At 41.9% G+C, this 21,876-nt stretch overlaps 1 protein-coding gene across 1 annotated transcript; it reads left to right on the top strand.

Annotated features, from left to right (window-relative positions):
- Positions 1-315: 315 nt before the first annotated feature.
- insyn1 (inhibitory synaptic factor 1) lies at positions 316-3,891 on the top strand. The gene is made up of 2 exons (XM_067973295.1): positions 316-1,011; positions 2,273-3,891. Exons 1-2 carry the CDS (start codon positions 859-861, stop codon positions 3,032-3,034), a joined length of 915 nt encoding a protein of 304 aa, XP_067829396.1. The 5' UTR covers positions 316-858; the 3' UTR covers positions 3,035-3,891.
- The last annotated feature ends 17,985 nt before the right edge of the window (positions 3,892-21,876 follow it).

The following is a 21,876-nucleotide window of genomic DNA, read 5'->3' on the forward strand; positions in this document are numbered from 1 at the left end:
AGTGCAATTGGACGCATGCTCGCATCAATTTCAATGATGTTTCATGACAATTAATTTCACCCTCCTCCCCCTAAATATATATATAAATAAATATATACAGATAGAGAGAGAGAGAGAGCCTTGGAGAGTAGAGTTGGCTGCATAAAGCTTACCTCATCATGGTTTGCCTCGCTCTGCATGATGCCTGCCTGTAATTTGCTGTTAAAAGTGCATGCGTTTTATTTTTTCAGTGTGCCTCAGTTTGCAGTCGGAAGTTGGAAAGGATTTTTCTATATATTTATATTTGCATTGCTGATGCTTGTTTGCTGAGTGTTTTTTCCAGCACGCTTGGCAGAGGGAGCCCCAGTGCCATTTGAGCAAAGGATGTTTAATGGTCTGATCCGGCGATCCTTTCGAGGGTTAATCCGAGGGGAGTCAGGAGAACCAGAGACAGCTCCTGACACATGTTCTCCATGAATTTCCAGGCACAAAGTTGTCCTGGCTCTCCTGCAAGTGCGCAGGCGCCGGGCTACCAAACAGACACCTTTTAATTCTGCAGCAAGTGGGGGGAAGGATAAAAAAAAAACCTTTCATCTATTTCAACAACAAAAAAGACAAAACTTGTGATCCGAGAGAATTCCACCCCGGATCCCCACCACCCAGTTATTCCAGCTTTGCCTTTCTGCCATGTAATAAGATCAATAGAGAGGGAGAGGGAGAGAGAGAGAGAGATCCCGGGCAAGGTTGCTCCTTGCGTTGGTGTGAAGATGGTGATTCCTCCCCTTGTGTGCCAGACACGGCCAACTGGACGGAGGACCAGCGAGAGAAACGGCGAGGAGAATGGACAGCGCGGGCCGCCTCTACCCAGCTCTCTGAATAATGTCATCGAGGGGCTGCTCTCCCAAGGAAAGCAGTGAGATCTCAGCCCAGCCCCCCGTGAAAGAGGTGATCAGAGGTCGCATGAAGATGGTCATTGACCAGCTGGAAGTCATCCTACAGGAGCTGAAAGAAGTGGCGAAGGAACTGAAGGAGGTAAGCACGATTTTCTCTCTCTCTCTCTCTCTATTTTAGCAAAATAACGACTCAGAGAGTCATTAAAATGAGGATTACATTTCCCTGCATCTTCCATCCACCTCAAGCATTCGTGGTATTAAAAAGCTGAGCTGTTATTGTTTTTGCATGTTATGTAATTTTAATATTTGCAATTGCAAACAAAAAAAAGGTTGATTTGAGTGCAGATTTATAAAGAAAGGGGAGTGGGCATTGTCATGTGTGAGAAGGGAATAGCGCGAATCATTGATCAAAGCCAACCAATATTGTCCCTGTAAACTTTGTCCGGCTGCCATGCTTGCTGTTCTGAACATGTTGCAGTTCTGTTCCTGCTAAAAGACGGGGGTCGAAGTTGTAAAGCCCCGTTCCCTTGGACCACCGGCTTCACCCAGAAACGGTGCCCACTGAATTTATTCATCGCCGACGTTGCTTGAGCTGATTCTCGCCAGCAAACCCCAGAAGATTATACAGCTCCTGTCCTCTGTGATTCCCCTCTCTGTAAAACTACCAGTAAATATTATCCAGACATTTTTTGATACCAACCTCAGACAGAAATACAGATAACGGGCGCGATCTCATTCTTGATGCCCACATAATAATTAATAACGCGCATTTAATATCATGGCATCTCACAGTAGATATTTTAAATATAAGGTGTCTGTCCTTCTGGATTTCTACCTTTTTCTGATCTTGTTTTCTAGATACGGTTTTTGCATCTTTGCCGAGAATCACTTTCATTGAACGCTAAATTGTCATTTTGAATCAATTGATTGCTTTCCTGTAATGCCTTGCTTACTTTACACCTTTAACTGTTACACACACGCGAAAAATAAATCCTGGCAGTTGAAGTGAGCAGAATGGTTCCAGACGGTTTACAGCACCGAGATTCTTCTCACTACTTTTAACCATGTCTGTCTGCATTTCTCAAGTGTCACCTTTTCCTAGAATTAATCGCGATTGAACTAATAATACGTCCGTGTATCAAATCTGACATTAATTTGCAGCCTCCTATTGTTAAATAGTTGCTATTAGCTACAAACGAAGTCATTAACGAGGAAATATGCATGATTATGAAATGTTTAATGCTTAATCGTTGGAATAAATTGACTGCCTTCTGCAGGACATACTATTTAGGCGTGCATTTTTATCAATTAGTATTCTTAGGGTTTGATTTATTGAATGACAGCAACTTTCAAAGCCCCATTTTCTCTTGCCATAGGGTAATGTATTGTGATTTTTGTAGGTAGTAAAACAGATCGACAAGCTGACATCTGATTTTGATTTTGAGCTGGAACTGGATGACTGGACCATTGCCACAATGAGTAGCACATCCAGCAGTGACACGGTGAGAAACCATAACAAATGTGGGACTTTGTCTGACTACGGGCAGCTGGGGTTCCTGACTCCGGACATCCTGTCGGACAGTTGGGAGTTCTGCTCTTTCCTGGAGCTGCCACCGGAGGTGACCAAAGTTGATCCTGGAGGAGATGACAAGGACTTCCCACCCAACCCATCGGAGCCAGATTACCGGATGATGAACGGAGGTTTAATTCCTAATGGACCTGAGGGCTGTGCCCCTGACTCGTCCAGCGAGGAGACTATCAGCAGTGCCCCCAGCCACAAGACCCTCCCGAGGACGTCTGGCACCAGGGAACGAGTCCGTTTCAGTGACAAGGTCCTCTATCATGCGTTGTGCTGCGATGACGATGACGATGAGGAGGAGGAGGAGGAGCAGAAGAACACGACCAATACTGCCGCTGCCACAACTCCTAACGATAGTCATGACAGGGCTGGCGGTGCAGCACCTAAATCATCATCATCTGTCTCCAAACCACGTCACCACAGCCACCAGCCCACAGTGACAGCTATAGGCAATCCCTCCACTAGGAAAAAGATCATGAGAAACAACAGCACACAGACAGTGTCCCACAAAAGCACTCAGACGCTCCTGACATACGGGTCCTCCAAAACACAACAGAACTCAAAGAAAGAGGACTCAAAGTAGCCACCCCGAGAAGGGAAACTGCTTGACTACCTATTGGCACCACGAGGCTCAGGGATTTTCAATAAAAAAATGTTTTACAGTAAAGGTAGATTCCAAAATTTTGCACCCATTGACTAATTGCATAAAAATGCACTTTAAGGATCTACTTTTTTTTAGCTTTATTTTACCTGGTACCTTCAAGATTGTAGGAGGCTTTTATTTTTGTCTTAAGTCGCAGTATTTAATCTGGCCTGAGTACTGTGCCTGTAAATAGAGCGTGCTTCCAAACAAGCCTTCCTGTCTCTGTGCTCTGCTTCTCCTCGCAATGTCCTACAGTTGATAATGGTTGTAGGTTTTCATTACATTTTTATTTCCAAAGCAATTAAATCTGTCCTGGTTTTAATTGGTTCTGTTTTTTTTTTAAAGTTCCAGATGCTGTGATGTCTGTTCTAAATCCTTTCAGTCCAGAATTTTTTGGCACTTTGCTGAAACATTAACCTATTTCAGATGACCTAACATCCACATAAGCGGCACTAGATAGAACTACAATGAATGGAGAAATCTCACCCAACATAATGCTTCTTTAAATGAATGACATCATTTGAATAAACTGAAAAATCTGAATCTTGTGATTTTTAAAAGAAAATTGTGCATAAATGCTTCCATAATATTCAGCGGGAGAGTTAACCCATTGAGTGCTATCTAAGTGTATCTTGAAGTATATTTGCGGATTGTCCTAACAGATACAAAAACGACAGTCTGTAATGTTATCATTTCACATATCAGATAAAGAACAGAGCAGTGGTTTGAAGTAAGACAGAGTATTTTGTTCCTACAAGATTTTTTTTTAAAAGACACTGTGAAGCAGTATGCTTGGAAAGAGTTTACATGTTTGATTTGTAAGTTATATTGTATGGTTTGTTTAACGCAAAACATTGACTCATTTGATGCAATAAATTAGTGTCTACTTTATCTAATACATCTTGAGTTTCAAGGTTAATTTAAGGAAAGAGGCTATAATATGTAACTCACCCAACAGTGCAAGAATTGTCACACAGGAAATTATGATGAATGTAAAAGCGAGAAGAATAAACTGCCTGAAAATAATATTCTCCGACCAGCTGAAATATAAATTAATTTTAGTAAGTTCAGTGTCAGTAATACGTATTTACACTAAAGGACCTCCTGTGGCATTTCTCAGAGTAAGTCAGGCAATATGCTGTTGTATATGAACTGGAACATATACTTTGTAATGTATTTTATTCTGCTGCTAAGGGGGAACTGTGTATAGCCTGGCCTGTCTCTTTAAGGCCATAATGTCTTATCACTACAATTTCTTTTTAATTGAAGTTTCTTTGAAATCAGGAAGAAATGGCCTTTTTATACTTCAAGTGTGGCAGAGAATTTTGCATGTGTGACTGACATGTTTCAAAACATATGTTTTAATGGTGTACATGTCAATGTTTTATTACATTTTTCAAAAATGTTTATTTATTGTTAATGTTGTTTTTTAGAGGATCATAATTCTGCATGTGAGTCAACCAAAATTCCCAGGTGTGAAGGAATACTAAACAGTTTGTTGGCGTTAGATTGTGCCTTCCAGAATTTGTTTGAAGATTGGACCAGGAGCTTTGCGCTGACAGGATGAACAGAATAGCATGTCACTTGTGCAAAAGGCCATAACTAGATGCTCATATACAACAGGTCTTTCACACTGGCGTTTGAACTTTCGGAACTCACCCCGTTTTCTACACTCTGCTGCTTTTTCTTAAGAAAAATTATCTACTGTGGATATTGTTATGGAAGAAGTTGACAGCACTGTTCGAGCCCTTTTTAAAATGATTCTTTTTGCTGCTCAGAAAAAACAAATAATGAAATCTTTGACGCGCATCATGAGTCAATAGGAAGTCAATTATAGAAAATAATGGCTTACCCTAAATAAATCACAGTGATGCAATAAGGGATTTGCTCTTTATCAACATTTCCTGGTCTCTAGAATTGGTTCAATGTCTTAAATTCGCTAAGAGGCTTGTGTTATTGTTTGTGTATAAAGTTAGTGGATTTTTTTTTCATAAATAAGATTTTCACTGTTGGCAATAGCTGCAGGCCAGCATTACCATCTGATGTGGAGATTTTCTGATGGTGTTTGAAGATTAAGTTGAGCCAAATAACGTAGAACAAAAGGTTTTAGCAGCATTCTGCATGAAAACTGCAGTCATTCAGATGTAAGATGTGCAATAATATCAGGAACTGCAACGATGCCAAGTCATTCTTAAAGATGAATTGTAACCATTTTGAATTGTCGCTCAGTTTTGCATTTAGGATGACATGGCAACTGTATGCTTATTGGTATCTCTTAGTGCTTCCACGCTCCTGTCTCTTATTATTTTAAAACTGCTGGTCAGGGGTACTGTGAATGGAAACATTTTTGTGGAGAAATTACAAAAATCAATTTTACCCTCCAGCGATATGACTGGGTAAGAAGTATTGTGGCAGCAAGCCCAGTTTATGTCATCGTGACGTAATTGAAGTGGGGCTTCTATATAAAATATCTGCTCCGGGCTCCCTATGGCCAGCTGTCACGAAGCATAAAACAGTGACAAAGGAAGACTGAGAGGCACTAGCAAGTATATAGACATTAAAGAATTATTTGGCAGTCCAAGCTGATACATTTCCTGTTTAACAGACCAAGGGGAAATGTGGTATCTTGACCAGTTGTATGCATCTTGCACATTCTGATCGGCTAACCAGCGGGTGCTAATCCCAGAACCGCCCTTGATCTGTCTGCTAATAGTTTACAGTTTCTTTAACTATATAGAAACTATATAGCAGGCTCTCTTCTGAAATAAGGGACCTTGACATAAATAAAGCACAAGACTGCTGCTGTAGGCATATTTGGTATCAGCAAGATGCAAAATGTTACCAGTGCACGAATCATGACTTAATATGAATAAAAAAATACGAGGCTTTAGCTGAACCTCTTCAGCAATAGTGATTCATGATAACCCCACCCCTAATGGATTAATGCTGTGTTTACTTACCGGTTCTAATAATTAATTTTCTTACTGATTTGCAATCTGTGCCTGGATATAAATGTTTTTACGTTGGTTCCTGCAGCACATTGGAGAACCGTCTAGCTGCCTGGGTCCTTTTTTAAGGTATGTAACAAAAAAAAACAACTTTCTACTTTCAGTTCTGTGTCCAAGTTTCATTATGCAGTGGAGATGGTAGGTGGTGGGAATGGAGTGCTGGGTTTATGCTTTTCTCAATTAAGTTTGGTGATCACTTAGAAAAGCTCCCTCAGTCAATGTGCTATTATGCAACATGGAGTAGGGGACCTATCGTGATCAGAGAGATTGTGGGGCTGGAGGCCGCGGGGGTTACAGTTACAGTGTCAGTCAATCCGTCCATCCAGAAATCCTCACACAGTGTACCCTGGCAGACAATATCATCTCTGTCTCTTGTTTCAGCAGCTAACCTGCTCGGTGTGGAAGCCACTACAGCTGCAGTGGTTATCAGGCAGAAATACTTTCATCCATGATGCAGCTTCACATTTTTTATGACAATACAATCAGCTGTCCATAGGAGGCCAAGTTGCTAATTTATAATTAAGATCAAAAACCAGTGGACACAATATTGTTAAAGACGCATTTATATATTTCTTTTCTGATTATGCTTTTTTTTAAATCAATGCAATAGAAGTCACAGTAGTAAACTCACACATTGCCTGATATTAAAAATTAATTGATTGCCTTATGTCTTGCATTGCATTTAACAAACTGAGTGAACCCATTCAAATGAATAAACGTGTTGTTGCAGGTGAGTAAATTCTTATTACATAGAATTTACAGCACAGAAACAGGCCATTTGGCCCAACTGGCCTATGTCGACATTTATGCTTCAATAGAGCCTCCTCCCACCCCTCTTCATCTCACCCTATCAGCATAACCTTCAATTCCTTTCTCCCTCATGTGTTTATCCAGCTTCCCCTTAAATGCGTCTACACTATTCACCTCAACTACTGCTTGTGATAGCGAGTTCCACATTCTCACCACTCTCAGGGTAAAGAAGTTTCTCCTGAATTCCCTATTGGATTTATTAGTGACTATCTTATATTTATGGCCCTAGTACTGGTCTCCCCCACAAGTGGAAACATCTCTATGTCCACCCTATCAAACCCTTCCATAATTTTAAAGACCACTATCCTAATATTAACTCGAACTTCTTTTAAAATTCTGACAACTAATGGACTCCTTTTAAATCTCACTGTTTGAAAGTTCAGAATCATGACTGTATAAGGGTCAAATTACTCTCGATAGCATTTATTTTAAAGGTTTGACAAGTTTGTATCAAATCCTTCTGTGGGCTAACACATGTATTTAAATAGCACGTGGTGGAATTCAATATGACTGTGCTAAAGCATTTGTTGCAAACACTATTGAAAGCAATCTCACATCCAATATGTCTAAATGATTTTGTCAGAATTATGTTGCTGTCCTACTGAATAGATGTGGTATATTGATCACACAATGCAAGGAGCTTTATGAACGTGAGCAAGGGATACAACATAAACTTGACACAAAAAGAAGTCATGTAATCATAGGCTCTTAATTCCCTTGTAATTTTTGCTTTATAACTCTCTGCAAAATAACTCCCTTACTTAATTTACCCTGCTGTGCATGGCAAGATTATTCTACTATCTTGGCATTACAATAGACTCTCGCAGTCTTCAATGTCACCTCAGTGCTAATTTTAACAATTTTTAATGATGTCATTTTTTGGGGCTATAGTAAGTATATTATAAGACAAATGTAAGCCTGTAATTCAATCTTAAGGGTTACGGAGGTGCTTTTTAAATTCTGGTCTTATTACTAACTCCACAGTTCTATATAGTCAAGAATTTTAAATCATTCTCTTCTTCATAAGGGATTGTCATAATGTGAAATATTTGAGTTTAGTAATTTAGGTTGAGGGGGTTACTTAATGAACGGTTATTAGTCTGGAAATTAAAATGACACTTTTATTGAATTGTCTACGGTTGAATGATAACAAAAAATGATCTGGCGATCAAATATATCATTAATCAAGTTGAATCCCTAACAGGGTGACTATTGGAAACTATTAGGAACTGATAGAGGCATGAAAGTGCTTTTATGGACGTCTTACCCTTCCAGCTATCAGTTCTTGTTAACTGGCCTGTTACTGATTTAGACAGCCTAATACCATGTGTTCGTTACTATAATATTATCCCCAAGGTGCTTGGAATTATTGCAGCATGCGACTCTCTTGCTCAAAGTTAACACTTCAGCCTAGTTTGATGTACTATTGGATGACATTGCACCAATTTATCATCCATTCCTGTTAGTAAACCCTCCCAGACTGAAATACAGTCAATAACTTTTCTCTTGTCAATTAAGATCTAAGACCCTGAAACTACAGATACCAATTGAGCATGTGGACACTTAACATGTTTGTCCAAAATTCCCCTCTCCATTATTGTAACAGAGATGTCAATCTATTTGTTTTAAACAACTTAACGCCTCCACTAAATTAGCAGTGAGGGAATTGCAAAGGAACACATCAAGCTTTGGTATTTTATTATCATACGACGTAATCGTAGAGTCTATGGCCCCGATATTTACGGGGAGGCGGGGAGGGAGCCGGGGGTATGTGTCAGCGGCCGAGGAACACGGAAATACCGGGAAGGCCAGGACCTCATTAGAATCTCTTGACTCCGTTTTCCGCCTGGCAGCCGGCCTAGACTGAGAGGCTGGCCAGGCAGAAAAGTCTAGGGTAGAAGGCCGCAGCTGGAGAGCACTGGGGACAATCCGCGGCAATCGAGGAGATGGGGTGGGAGGGGGGTGGTGGTTGATGGGGGGGGGCGGCTCAGACCGCAGCTGCGAGGAGGAAGAGATCGTGACGGGGGGGGGGGCTGGGCAGATTGTGCAGGGTTGGCCGATCGCAGTGGGGGGGAAGAGATCGCAGCAGAAGATTTGCTTGAGGGGCCGGGAGGAAGCACTCCGGTTCCTCCTGGCCCACAAGCAGTGCAATAAATAGTATTTATCCACTGGATCCGGCACCTCCCGTTTCCCTTCAGCTGCCGGGTTTCCTGAGCCCTGGGAAACCCGGCCGGCCGGCCAGCGTTAAATTCAAATGGCTGCCAAAATCTGAGGATTGGAGCCTCATTAACATATTGTAATGATGGACCCGCCTCTCCAGAGCGGGTTACTCCGACCCCAAACCCACCGCGGTTAAACCGGAATAAGGCGTGTTCGTGACGGGCTGGGATTGGCTTTCACATATTTGCCGATTTTAAGCAGCCAGCTACCTTCACCCCCCATTGGTCTGGGGGAGGGGTTTAAAATTCCCCTCTATGTTTTTCAGTTAAAAAGCCGTTTTTAATGCAACGTACCAATCTGTCTTTAATGATCAGTTTGCCAGATACGTCCTCCTTCCTTTCAAAAAAGGTAGTGAAATATATCATCAATTCCAATCCGAGCAGTTGGTAAATAACAAGAGGCTTGATTTCCTCCAGCATCGGTTCACCTGTTTATGTAAAGTACCTTTGTGTATTATTTTAACAGGTAACCCGTTTAAAATGACTGCGTTTAAAGAGTGAGCCAAGGAAGTTTATGTGGATATATTAATGAGTGCAAAACTAGAGGAAACTAAGTCCTAAGTTGAGCATATGATCTGGACTGACAGTGCAGTACTGGGGGAGTGTTATAGTGTCAGAGGTGCCATCTTTTGGATGAGACGTTAAACCAAGGGCGGACGTAAAAGACCCCATGGCACTATTTTGAAGAAGAACGGGGGAGTTCTCCCCGGTGTCCTGGCCAATATTTATCCTTCAACCAACATCACTAAAACAGATCATCTGGCCATTTATCTCATTGCTGTTTGTGGGATCTTGCTGTGCAGAGATTGGCTGCCCCATTTCCCTACGTTACAACAGTGACTACACATCAAAATACTTCATTGGCTGTGAAACACTGGGACGTCCTGAGGTCATGAAAGGCGTTTTATGAATGCAAGGTTTTTTTTTTGAGCTATAAATAGTGACACCAAAATACAGCAAACTGCAGGTTGGGAATTTACAATAGAGATAAAGAAAGAAAAGCATGAGCTTACATTTATATATATCTCACCGTCCAGGTCCTCGGGATGTCCCAAAGCGTTTCACAACTATTGAAGCACTCTTGAAATATGGTCCCCATTGTAATGTAGGGAAAGAACAAAAACAGTAAAATATAAAGCTTGTATATGCATCAGTTGGTTAAATTAAATTCCTTGCACGAAATACAATTGTACTCAGCCAATATTGAATCATGACTGACTGACTTGATTTCCAATGAAGTCTCACCTTACGATGTTTCACTCTGCTTTTTGATGAACATCTCCATAACCCTCCTAATTTTGTAATTTTTTTGAGCTTCTAGGATTATACAGTTATTTTCTTTCTTAATAGCGACGTTCCTTATTTTTGAAAAGATATTTCCTTGCCTTCCTCCTTCAGTCTTCTGCGACCACATAAAATTCCCAAGCAGGAAGGCCAGTGGATGACCTACTGCTAGGCTTCAGCCAATGGCACTCGAAGATCAGCCATTACAAGGTGTGTGAGAGGAGCTACTGGTGAGTTTCCATCTCTGATTTTTTTTAATGAAAAATGGGAGAATGCCTGTTTTGTTCTCGTAATGAAGATGTGGGATCTTGGGGCTTGGAAAATTAGGATTTCTGAGAATGCAATTCTTACAATTTTACCCTCTCTCCCCCCCAATATCAAACAAGCGAAGCATCAGCATTGATGCTATTTATTTAAAATAACCTCTTAGTTGCTCCTGCGACTGAAATAATCAGGATGGCTCAGAAAATGAACAATGCTTTTAAAAAGAAGTTGCTCTAAATATAAATAGAAACAGTCGCCATCACAAACAGACTGGCCAGATTTCTGCACGGGTTTGATATAAAGCACCAACAGATCTTATCTAAGCCTGCAGTTCTTCATCTTTGTTTAAATTATTCATGATGATGAGAAAGTGAGAGGAGGAGGATTGGAATTCTCCTCTAGTTGCCTCGAGGGCTACTTTTAGTGCACTAGTTATTGTGTCCACATCAATTCCTTTCTACACTATTTTAACGTAGTCATTAACCAGTTTAAAATAAAAGGGTTAACAACTGCATTAAAATGGACAAATGTATTAATTGGTGCTCTGTCCACAGGGGTTTACATGAACGCATTAACGACTAGTCACTAAAAATAGTGCAGAGAGGAAGCGGAGGCTCAGTTATCTGCCAAACGTGTAATGAATATTCTACTTCCCGTATATAAAATAATAATGTATTCTAATACCTCATTGGACATTGGTGTTGAAATGCTGCTCAACAGATTTAATGATGATTTCATTCCCGCACATTATCCATGTTTAGACTTTAGATCTTCATTGCACCATCAGTGCCACTCTGCAAACAGCCTCTAGAAGAACAGTCTATAGATTTAAAACAGAAATAGACAGTTTCCTAGAAGTAAAGGGAATTAGGGGTTACGGGGAGCGGGCAGGAAATTGGACATGAATTTAGATTTGAGATTAGGATCAGATCAGCCATGATCTTTTTGAATGGCGGAGCAGGCTCGAGGGGCCAATTGGCCTACTCCTGCTCCTATTTCTTATGTTCTTATGTTCTACAGAAATTGCTATCAGTCCCTAGCACTTCACTTTACTTTCCCATTCACCCTTTATTGACCTGCTCCTATCTCATTCACTCAAATTCAATCTATTTATCATCTTCCATTTGCATCCATTTCAATGTAATGGGTGATACTGAGTATCTGATACCAGATCAGCTGACAATTGCTTTAGATTTGGTCAGGCTTTACTCACTGGTTCTTTCTGATTTTCAGTCAGGTCACCAACCCTACTATGGCTCCGTGAACCTTTAAACTTGCTGCTTGGTAGTTGGCCTCAGTTTGAATGTCAATCTTGACTGTTGCTCGTTCGTTAGGCTTTTCCTACTTGCTAGTTTTGATTAGGAATGAGTGGGAAAACTAGTTAGGGTTGGGACAGTGATTATTTTTCTCACATTACTCAAGTACATTGCCTGGTTAATCAACCAGGATCATCGAATTGACAGGACACATGAAGGTGCCAATCAGTCTCCGAACTGTGGATGGTAATGTGTATATTAGGAACAAACATCGTAATCTTATAATTCTAACAAATAAAATATAATTTACTCAGCAGATGCAGTACAGAGGTTAAAGGTTAAACTTATGAGTCACAATCTCACACACACTTAGAGAAGCGAGTTAATTCCATCCCTTTTCGCCAGATAGAATTCAGGAGCCAAGCATTAAGACGAGTTCCGTGTGACAGTAAATGTCCTAAACTATCGGATCCCACATGAAATGTAAATGTTAAGATATGGCATATAACGGAAATAGGACTATACGGCCAATTTCACCAACATATACTCTGGATGTGAAGCCTCTTTTGCTGGGAGTGCCAATCAGGAAATCATGGGCATGCTGTGTTCAGGGCAGACCAATTTAGGCATTAGGTCCCTTATTTGCACATGCAAAGGACCTAACTTCTATTTACAGAGAATTACATAGAATTTTACAGCACAGAAACAGGCCACTCGGCCCTACAGGTCTATGCTGGTGTTTATGCTCCACACAATCCTCCTCCCACCTTACTATCTCATCCTATCAACATATCCTTCTATTCCTTTCTCCCTCATGTACTTATCTAACTTTCCCTTAGACGCAGACTCTGGATGCTTCTTTTTCTTCCTTTACTGATACGGCAGGCTGCGCACTTCCGGCATGGAATGTGTGCGCATGCCCCCCGCCATATTGGATGCTTTGGCGCTCGTTTTATGCCTGTATAACAGGTGCGGCATCAACCAATTTCTAGGTCAGTGTATTTGAAAATTGCTTATTCCTCATATGCTTTATTTTCTCAAGTGTCAGTCAACAAATATATTAAAATTTTTTTTAAGAGAAACAAATTATACATGAAACATTCTGAATCCAAGCGTCTCAAAATAGAGCAGTCCAAGTTCAAGGCTTTGATTTATACAGAATGTAAATTTCTATTTATACTGAAGGACAGGAACAGTAAATCTTGGATCAATTCATTCTGTAGAAGCACTTCAGATGTTGGTCTGGATGGTTCAGTGATGAGATTTGTGTGTTGCCCAATTTGGAGGAGCCTTACTACGATCCCATAATTCAGGTAAGTTTTTTTTTTACTGCTAGTGTGCATGGACCTTGCCCATTTACGTCTACAACTGTTGGGCTTCTACAGTGCAAGCTGCTGGAAGAAGTAAAGAAGATATTTAAGGTGGTGTGTAAGGTTACAATTGGAGGAAACTGTACCAAAGATAGATGTCTCTCTAAAATGCTCCTTGTGGTGGCTGAGAAGACTAACATATCTGAAGAATTCCCGATGAGCAAGGCCAAGTACTCCACAACTCAATGCTTCAACATTAGAGGTAAAAAGAGGTTTCTCATGCAACCATAGTTGTTGCAATACCTCCCCATTCACTTGTTCCCCCAACATTATCCATAGCCTCATGCGCTTGTTCCAAGTGAGACACCATTTACATGTACTCACACCAATCTAGCTTACAGTGTGATCTCCTCAATACCAGGAAGACCAAATATCAGTTTGGGTGACCATTTTGCCAAATATCTCCATCTGTCCACAAACATTCCCCATGGTTCTGTACTTCAACACCCATCATTGGTCGGTACTGCCCCAACCAAGCTCAGTGCAAACTGAGGGAACTGGGGAGGTGGGGGAAAAGAGAGAGAAGCAGCATCAGGGTGCACAAAGAGAAGAAAAGCCTGAAGCATCTTGCTTCTGTACTCTCTGCAGCCCTCTGGTCTGAACATTGGCTTCACCAACTTCAGGCCTTAAGTGCCTCTTCCATTTTCTGTTGATATCTTGCATTGAATTCCATTGTGTTCCTTTCCACTTGGAGCTATTTTACTCATTCTTGTGTTTCTAATGCCTTTTCGTTGTTTGACGGAGAGGACCTTTGTAGCTCATCCACCACTTTGTATCCCTTGCCAGCTTTTAAAAATGATCTTAAATATATTTTGATTCTCACCGTTACCTAACGTTCTCCCCTCCCTTCTTCATTTTGGTTAGGATTTTAACGGGGAGATCCAACTTATTAATTCCGATAAAGGGTCTCTCACCCAAACATTAATCTGTCAATTCTCTTTTCAGGACAGCTGTGTATTTCACCACTCTCTGCTTTTGTGTTAAGATGAAGTTATGGCAGAAGTTATCATCCTGAATAAACATAAAGTGGCCAAAACTCCTCTCTAGCTTAACTAGCAAGGTGCAGGACCCAATTACACCATGTCCGAGCCTCTTTCTTACCTGTCAACACTTCCGGTTGACTTGCGGATGGCGACACAATATTACATTTGTCCAAGTGTAATTCATCCACCCATAATTGGGAAGGCCCACTGCATATGGGCGGGTGAATAATGATGACATGCAAATGAGGGGAATAGGACATATGCCGTATTTCCCATAATTTGTGCCCTGTCAACACAGGAGAGCCTGTGCATCCATTATTGCTAAGGGCCTCTAGGAAGGTTGGAAGGGTTGGGTTCAATTTTAAAAGGCTGTAGTCCCTACTGTAATCAATAGCAGAACACTAAGGAAACTGCCAATTCAAAATTCAGCCGCAGTTTTTTTTAACATTCTTTGGTCCATCCAAAATATTTAAAAGGAAATGGGCAGGATCGGGAGTGTAACTCGGGGGCGGACGTCCTCCCCCACTATACTTCTGGTGGATGCACAATGCCATTGATTGGGTTAACCCTGACTATCACAACCCATTGATCAAGGTGGCCTATTGTAAATGATGTAAACTTTTTCTGGATTATACGTGTGAAATTTTCAAGGCTATTCTTAGAAAGCCTATCACAGAATCATACAGCACAGAAGGAGGCCATTCGGCCCATTGTGCCTGTGCTGGTTCTTTGAAAGAGCTATCCAATTAGTCCCACTCCCCTGCTCTTTCCCTGTTGCCCTGCAAATATTTCCTTTTCCCGGCCAGCATATCTCAAACAAATTCCATCTGGATGACTGTTCCTTTTATAAATATTTGCAGATCGTTTTACGCAGAAAGACAAGAACAGCAAATCTCTCAGCCAACTTCTTTTTGCTATCGATCGAGGAATGACATGAAAAATAAATTGGTTTCAGGAGCATACTCTTTATTTATAGACACAATACTGGCCCAAACCGGGGCTCTCTTTGCGTGAACAACCTTGGAACCCTGATTAAGGTCAAGGCTTTAGAGAGTGTTTGGTTGCACACCTGTAAATGTCAACCTGCATCAAGCTCGTGGAGATAAGTGTCGAGCAGCTAAAAAGCATGTACTAGTCCCTGTGCAGTGGAGAGACCTACTGAGATTGAGAATAATAAGCTTACACAAAATCAAACAGAATACTGTACAGTAGCTTAACTTGTTTATCTTATATATAAAAAAAATGGGCCCTGCTTTTTGGCATGTGCAGTGTCTAAATATGAGGGAGGATTTGAATTCTAATCTTGTTAAATATTGGACACTGCCATAATCTGAAGGCATGGACGATTCTACAGGGAACAGGGGAACGAGAAAATGATGAATAAGATTAAAATATGACTTGTCTGACGAGTGTTTTATTACCTATTGGGATTTCTCTCACCGGTGAAATGAGTCATCGTGAAGTTTGTGTTCCTCAATGGCATAAAAAATAGAAAGTGTTTCAGCCTCGGCAAAGATTCCTGATGGCCGTGTTGATTGGTTCACATTATGTATGCAACATCCGGTTCACAGCTGCACTTTTCCGCTCCTGTGCTTGCAGGCCTGTGATTTTTCCCTCCGTTGAAGTGAATGCACAAAAATAAAACACAGGCTAGCGAGTGCAGAAGCGAAAAAGCCCAGCCCACATGTGTAGCCGCGACAACAAAAGTAAAATTTGCAGCAACTGTATTATAGAGGAGCATCTGATGTGGTAACACACGTTGATTAGACAGGGGCCCTGGTATATATAACCTGAGGATACCCAGCTCTACCTCACCACCACCTCTCTCGACCCCTCCGGTGTCTCTGATTTGTCGCGCTGCTTGCCCATCATCCAGTATTGGATGAGCAGAAATTTCCTCTAATTAAATATTGGGAAGACTGAAGCCATATCTTCTCCATACCAAGTCCACCTACGTTCACCTCCGTAACATCGCCCGTCTCCGTCCCTGCCTCAGCTAAACTGCTGCTGAAACCCTCACTCATGCCTTCAGACTCCAGACTCGACTATTCCATTGCTCTCCTGGCCGGCTTCCCACCTTCCACCCTCCGTAAACTTGAGCTCATCCAAAACTCTACTGACTGCACCCTAACTCGCACCAAATTCTGTTCACCCATCACCCACTGTGCTTGCTGACTTATATTGGTTCCCGGTCCGGCAATGCCTTGATTTAAAAATTCTCATCCTTGTTTTCAAATCCCTCCATAGCCTCTCCCCTCCCTATCTGTGTAACCTCCTCTAGCTCTACAACCCTCCGAGATCTATGCGCTCCTCCAATTCTGGCCTCTTGTTCATCTCTGATTTTATCCGCTCCACCATTGGCGGCCGTGCCTTCAGCTGACTGGGCCCTGAGCTCTGGAATTCCCTCCCTAAACCCCCCCGCCTCTCCTCCTTTAAGAAGCTCCTTAAAATCTACTTCAGGGATCTGCAAAGGCTCATAGTTTAACAGCCTTTTTGCAGATCCCTGAATCATGACAAGTATTCACAAAATTGGTTACACTCTTGAAGGATGCAGTTGCTTCTTCTGTGGGCAACGCAACAAAAATGGCAAAGCCTTTATCTGCTAGTATGTCAAACATGTCCTGGGAAGCGAGGTTACTTTGGGATTTTGCCTGTGACCAAGCTCTCCCAAATCCATAGCATTGGTTCTAATCATCTTGCTCATGCCTTGTTCTGTACCAGCGAGGACACAGCTCAAAGCTCCCTTTCTTCCATTAACCCATTTATTTATCTACCTCTGACTGCATGCTTCCTGCACCATAATGCTGGAGTGCTGGAGACAGAGCTATGTTGGGTATCAGGCAGGAATAAATGGATCTGGTGGAGTGAGACTTTATACTGCAGATCTTTGGTGCAGGAAGTGGCACCAACATGTTAAGACAACAGGACATTGCCCTCAAAACCCATTAATAATTTACTGAGCAAAACCATAGCCACCAAAGCCTTTCACAAAGTGTCTTTAGAGACAAATAAATAGATATAGAGGTAGGCACAGACCACCAATGAAAAGAGACAACTGTCACAAAAAATTCATGTTATCTTGATTAATATCGATCATAAACTTTGTACCCAGAGAGTACTCTCGGTGAATCACAAGTCTGTGATTCAGTTTAGGAGTTCAGGTGATATCAACACATGAGAGGCAAGCCTGGTCAACCTCTGAACTCTGCAATTGGATTGCTGTCTTAAATTCACTGAGAAATATCAGCCATATTTATGACATTCAGATCACCTGCCCATCACCACCACCACTATCTCTCAACCCTTTCAGAGCTCCACTCTTATTCATGTAGATTAATGCCAATTACAGATTATACCCCTCCACTATTAAATTTCACGTGCACCTTCATTGACAGGACACACAACTGTCTCAGTTTTAATAGAAACATGCCGATCATTGTCTTATATTACCAGGCGGCTTTTGATACTGAATTACAGAAAGAAAGAAAGGATTTACATAGCACCTTTCATGACCTCAAGATGTCCCAAAGCGCTTTACAGTCAATTAAATACTTTTTGAAGTGTAGTCACTGTTGTAACATACAAATGATCAGATAATCTGTTTTTAGTGATGTTGCTTGAGGGATAAATATTGGCCTGGATAACGGGGAGAACTCCCCAGCTCTCCCTCGAAATATTCCCATGGGATATTTTACGTCCAGCAGATGAGGCATCAGTTTAACGCCTCATCCGAAATGCACTTTCACAAAGTACTTTCTCTTGAGCCGTTTGCTTTTAAGAGGAGTGACTTGTATTTCTGTCTCTCTGTGGGGTAAATCTCAGCGCCCCCGAAGGAGATGAGGGTTGGAGGAACGTGCACAGAGGTCGGTGACCAAAATAACCAGGAGCCATTGGGAGGAGAGAATGCTAAACTCCATCCGTGTCCCCGTGATCCTCACACCTGTCGAATGAGGCTCCACTGGGAGCTCGTCCTCGGAAAATTTACCCTCGTGCCTTGTTTGTTCTGGAGGCTGGGAATCAATGTACTCCATACATTCTGGTCCTGACATAGATGAATTGGGGCCACTCCTGCCCATTCTGTGACATCGTCCAGCCATGTTCTCCCTTGCCTGCCTCTGAAAATAGCGGAGAGAGGAATGTCAGAGAATCGCGTTAAATGTCCAGAGGCTGTTATCGCAAAGTGTAGTTTCAAGGCTTCCTTATCTATGTGTGAAGCCACAGGAAGCATATTCACTTGACCTCATAATAAAGTACAATTGTTTTATTTATACTTAAGGGGGTAATTTTAACCTAACCCTTCCCCCATTGGATGAGTGACTGACGACTCGACCACCCATTTTACACCGCCCGATTTTACTTTCCATTGATTTTACTAGAAAGTAAAACCAGGCAGGATGTAAAACAGGCGGACGATCCAATCCTGTCGCTTTCCCACTGGGCGGGCCAGGTTAAAGTCACTCCCCAAGAGATGAATCTGTGATTCTATGAGGTTTGCGACTGTGGATTAGATTTCCACCTTTACCCGCCTGGATGTTAAGCATCGTCTGAGCAGAGGGCAGAAACGAAAAAATTCTGGCAGAGAGGATAACACGCCTCTCATAGAACCTACCGGATTGAAATGAATGAAATTGTAGCTTGCACAGTACTTTAAACATCTATCAGTGAGGTTCTTATCACTGGACTGGGTAGCGTCTGCTCACTAACCATCCAGATTGTACTGCTTAATTTGTAACTTGTTTTCTCTGGTTGTGCTTAGGTCCTGTGAGATCTTCCATCATCCTCTGACTGAGAATGGCATGACGTGCCTCAGGCTCCATCTCTTTATCTGAAGTGTCCCACCTCAGCTCCTTCCAAGATGAGACTGAGAATTCAGACCACCAGAAGAGAACTCATCCTACCACTGCGTTGCACATAGAGAGGGTCATTTTGACTTCATTGGTAATGAAAATCAGGAGAGATGTACAATGGACAGCTGAAGCAATATTGTCTATTTTATACTATCACCCAGTCACAATTACCCCCAGAGCTACAATAAGTTGGGCTGTTAGACTCTCCCGGAATACTATTACAATAAATTAGTCACCAACATGATTTGACATTGGTATTTTCTACAGACACATGGTTTAATGATTACTTCGTAAATCCCCCAACTTACCCTCAGAACAGCAAAGTACCACAGCAGATACAAATGCTACACTTTAGGAAGGATGTCAAGGCCTTGGAGGGGGTGCAGAGGAGATTTACTAGAATGATATCAGGGATGAGGGACTTCAGTTATGTGGAGAGAATAGAGAAGCTGGGGTTGTTCTCCTTGGAGCAGAGAAGATTAAGGGGAGATTTAATAGGTGTTCAAAATCATGAAGGGTTTTGATAGAGCAAAAAGGGAGAAACTGATTCCACTGGCAGGAGGGTCGGTAACCAGAGGACACAGATTTAAGATAATCGGCAAAAAAGCCAGGGGGGAGATGAGAAGAAATTTTATTATGCAGTGAGTTTTTATGATCTGGAATGCGCTGCCTGAAAGGGTGGCGGAAGCAGATTCGGTAATAACTTTCAGAAGCGAATTGGATAAATACTTAAAAAGGAAACATAGAATCACAGAAGAATCATAGAAAGGTTACAGCACGGAAGGAGGCCATTTGGCCCGTCAAGTCCGTGCCGGCTCTATGCAAGAGCAATCCAGCTAGTCCCACTCCCCCCGCTCTATCCCTGTAGCTCTGCAATTTTTTTTCCTTTCAAGTACTTTTGAAGGCCATGATTGAATCTGCCTCCACCACCCCCTCAGACAGTGCATTCCAGATCCTAATCACTCACTGTGCAAAAAGTATTTCCTCATGTCGCCTTTGGTTCTTTTGCCAATCAACTTAAATCTATGCCTCTGGTTCTTGACCCTTCCACCAATGTAGAAGCACATTTGCAGGGCTATGGGGAAAGAGCAGGGGGAGTGGGTCTAATTGCTAGCTGCTTCAGAGAGCTGGCACAGGCATGATGGGCCGAATAGTCTTCCGTGCTGTGTGATTCTATGATTGGAACTCCCTCCCTAAACCTCTCCGCCACTCCACCTCTCTCTCCTCCTTTAAGTCACTCCTTAAAACCTCCCTCTTTGACCAAGCTTTTGATCACCTGTCCTAATATCTCCTTGTGTGGCTCGGTGTCAAATTTTGTTTGATAATCGCTCCTGTGAAGCACCTTGGGACGTTTTACTACGTTAAAGGCGCTATATAAATGCAAGTTATTGTTGATTCTATGAATCTTATTTGGTGCGTACTGATGATGTCATTCAGGTCTTTCTTTGAGTGCAGAATAAGCAAAAAGTGCATTACTGCGGCTAATAAATCACTGCTACTTGAGCAGCCGAAGCTGCCCATAAATACATATAAACTAATTTGATCTCTCTGTGACTAGAGTGTAATTTTCATGATAAATAGCTAGCGAGTGCTGCTGCAATGTTTAGCTTTGCTTCCTAGCACTGAGTCAGTACATTGGGTTTGCATAGTGAAGGCACGACAGATGTTATCAACTTGGACCAGTAGAAGGGGTGAAACCTTGGAGGATGTAAAGCAAAATTGAATAATAATAAGAATTAAGATTAAGCATTGGGAAAGGCTCTTTAACAAGAGGCTGTTTCTCTGCATTGAAAGAGCAAATCCAAGTAAAACAGAGGGTATTAATGTTTCTTTTTGTAAGACATGAATGAATGGGGTCTGTATCTGGCTACTGAAATGTACATCTTAGAAATTGCTGTCCATGTACGATTCAGAGATTGAGGGTAAACATTAACCTAACTTACTGGGTGGGAAACCCACGGGATGGGGCGAAACTCAGGTTTTACACCTCACCCAATATTATTCTCCAGTGACTTCAGTCGAGCTGTAAAACCAGCTTTGCACCTGATTTCGCACTTTTCCCGATGGCTGGGTTAGGTTAAAACTGCCCCCAAACTGTGGATTGCTGAAAGTTTCTAGAGGAAGTTACTCCCGCTGGTTTACTCGCAATGTTGCTGGTTTTCAGTTCTCGGTCTAAAATGTGGGCAGTCTCCCCCACACTGTGACTACAATTAGATAGTAATGCATCTGAATGAAACATTCGGAAGCCAAAGCCAGCTGTTCATTCTGCATAATTGCTGTGGCATAAAAAAGGAACTTGCATTTATATAGCGCCTTTCATGACCTCAGGACGTCCCAAAGCATCTTACAGTCAATGAAATACTTCTTGAATTTTAGTCACTGTTATAATGTAGGAAATGCGGCATTCAATTTGCACACAGCAAGATCCCACAAACAGCAACCTGATAATGACCAGGAAATCTGTTTTAGTGATGTTGGTTGAGGGATAAATATTGGCCAGGAAAACAGGAGAGAACTCGCCTGCTCTTCGAATAGTGCCATGGGATCTTTTACGTCCACCTCAGAAGGCAGACGGGGCCTCATTTTAACGTCTCGTCCGATAGACAGCACCTCTGACAGTGCAGCACTCCCAAGGCTGACACTTTAAAGAAGGATTAAATATGATGCCTTGTGGCCGGGCATCAGCGATTGAGATACTATATCCTACGCAAAGGTCTTTGTGAATGTACAGCTCGATCACA

This window comes from Heptranchias perlo, chromosome 38 (genome assembly GCF_035084215.1).
Source record: "Heptranchias perlo isolate sHepPer1 chromosome 38, sHepPer1.hap1, whole genome shotgun sequence".
Classification (NCBI taxonomy): Eukaryota; Metazoa; Chordata; class Chondrichthyes; order Hexanchiformes; family Hexanchidae; genus Heptranchias; species Heptranchias perlo.

Bases quoted from the DNA above. Each gene is read 5' to 3' on its own strand.
- insyn1 (XM_067973295.1), top strand. From the start codon at position 859: ATGTCATCGAGGGGCTGCTCTCCCAAGGAAAGCAGTGAGATCTCAGCC. The intron at 1,012-2,272 runs GTAAGCACGATT...TGATTTTTGTAG, and splicing joins TGGCGAAGGAACTGAAGGAG to GTAGTAAAACAGATCGACAA.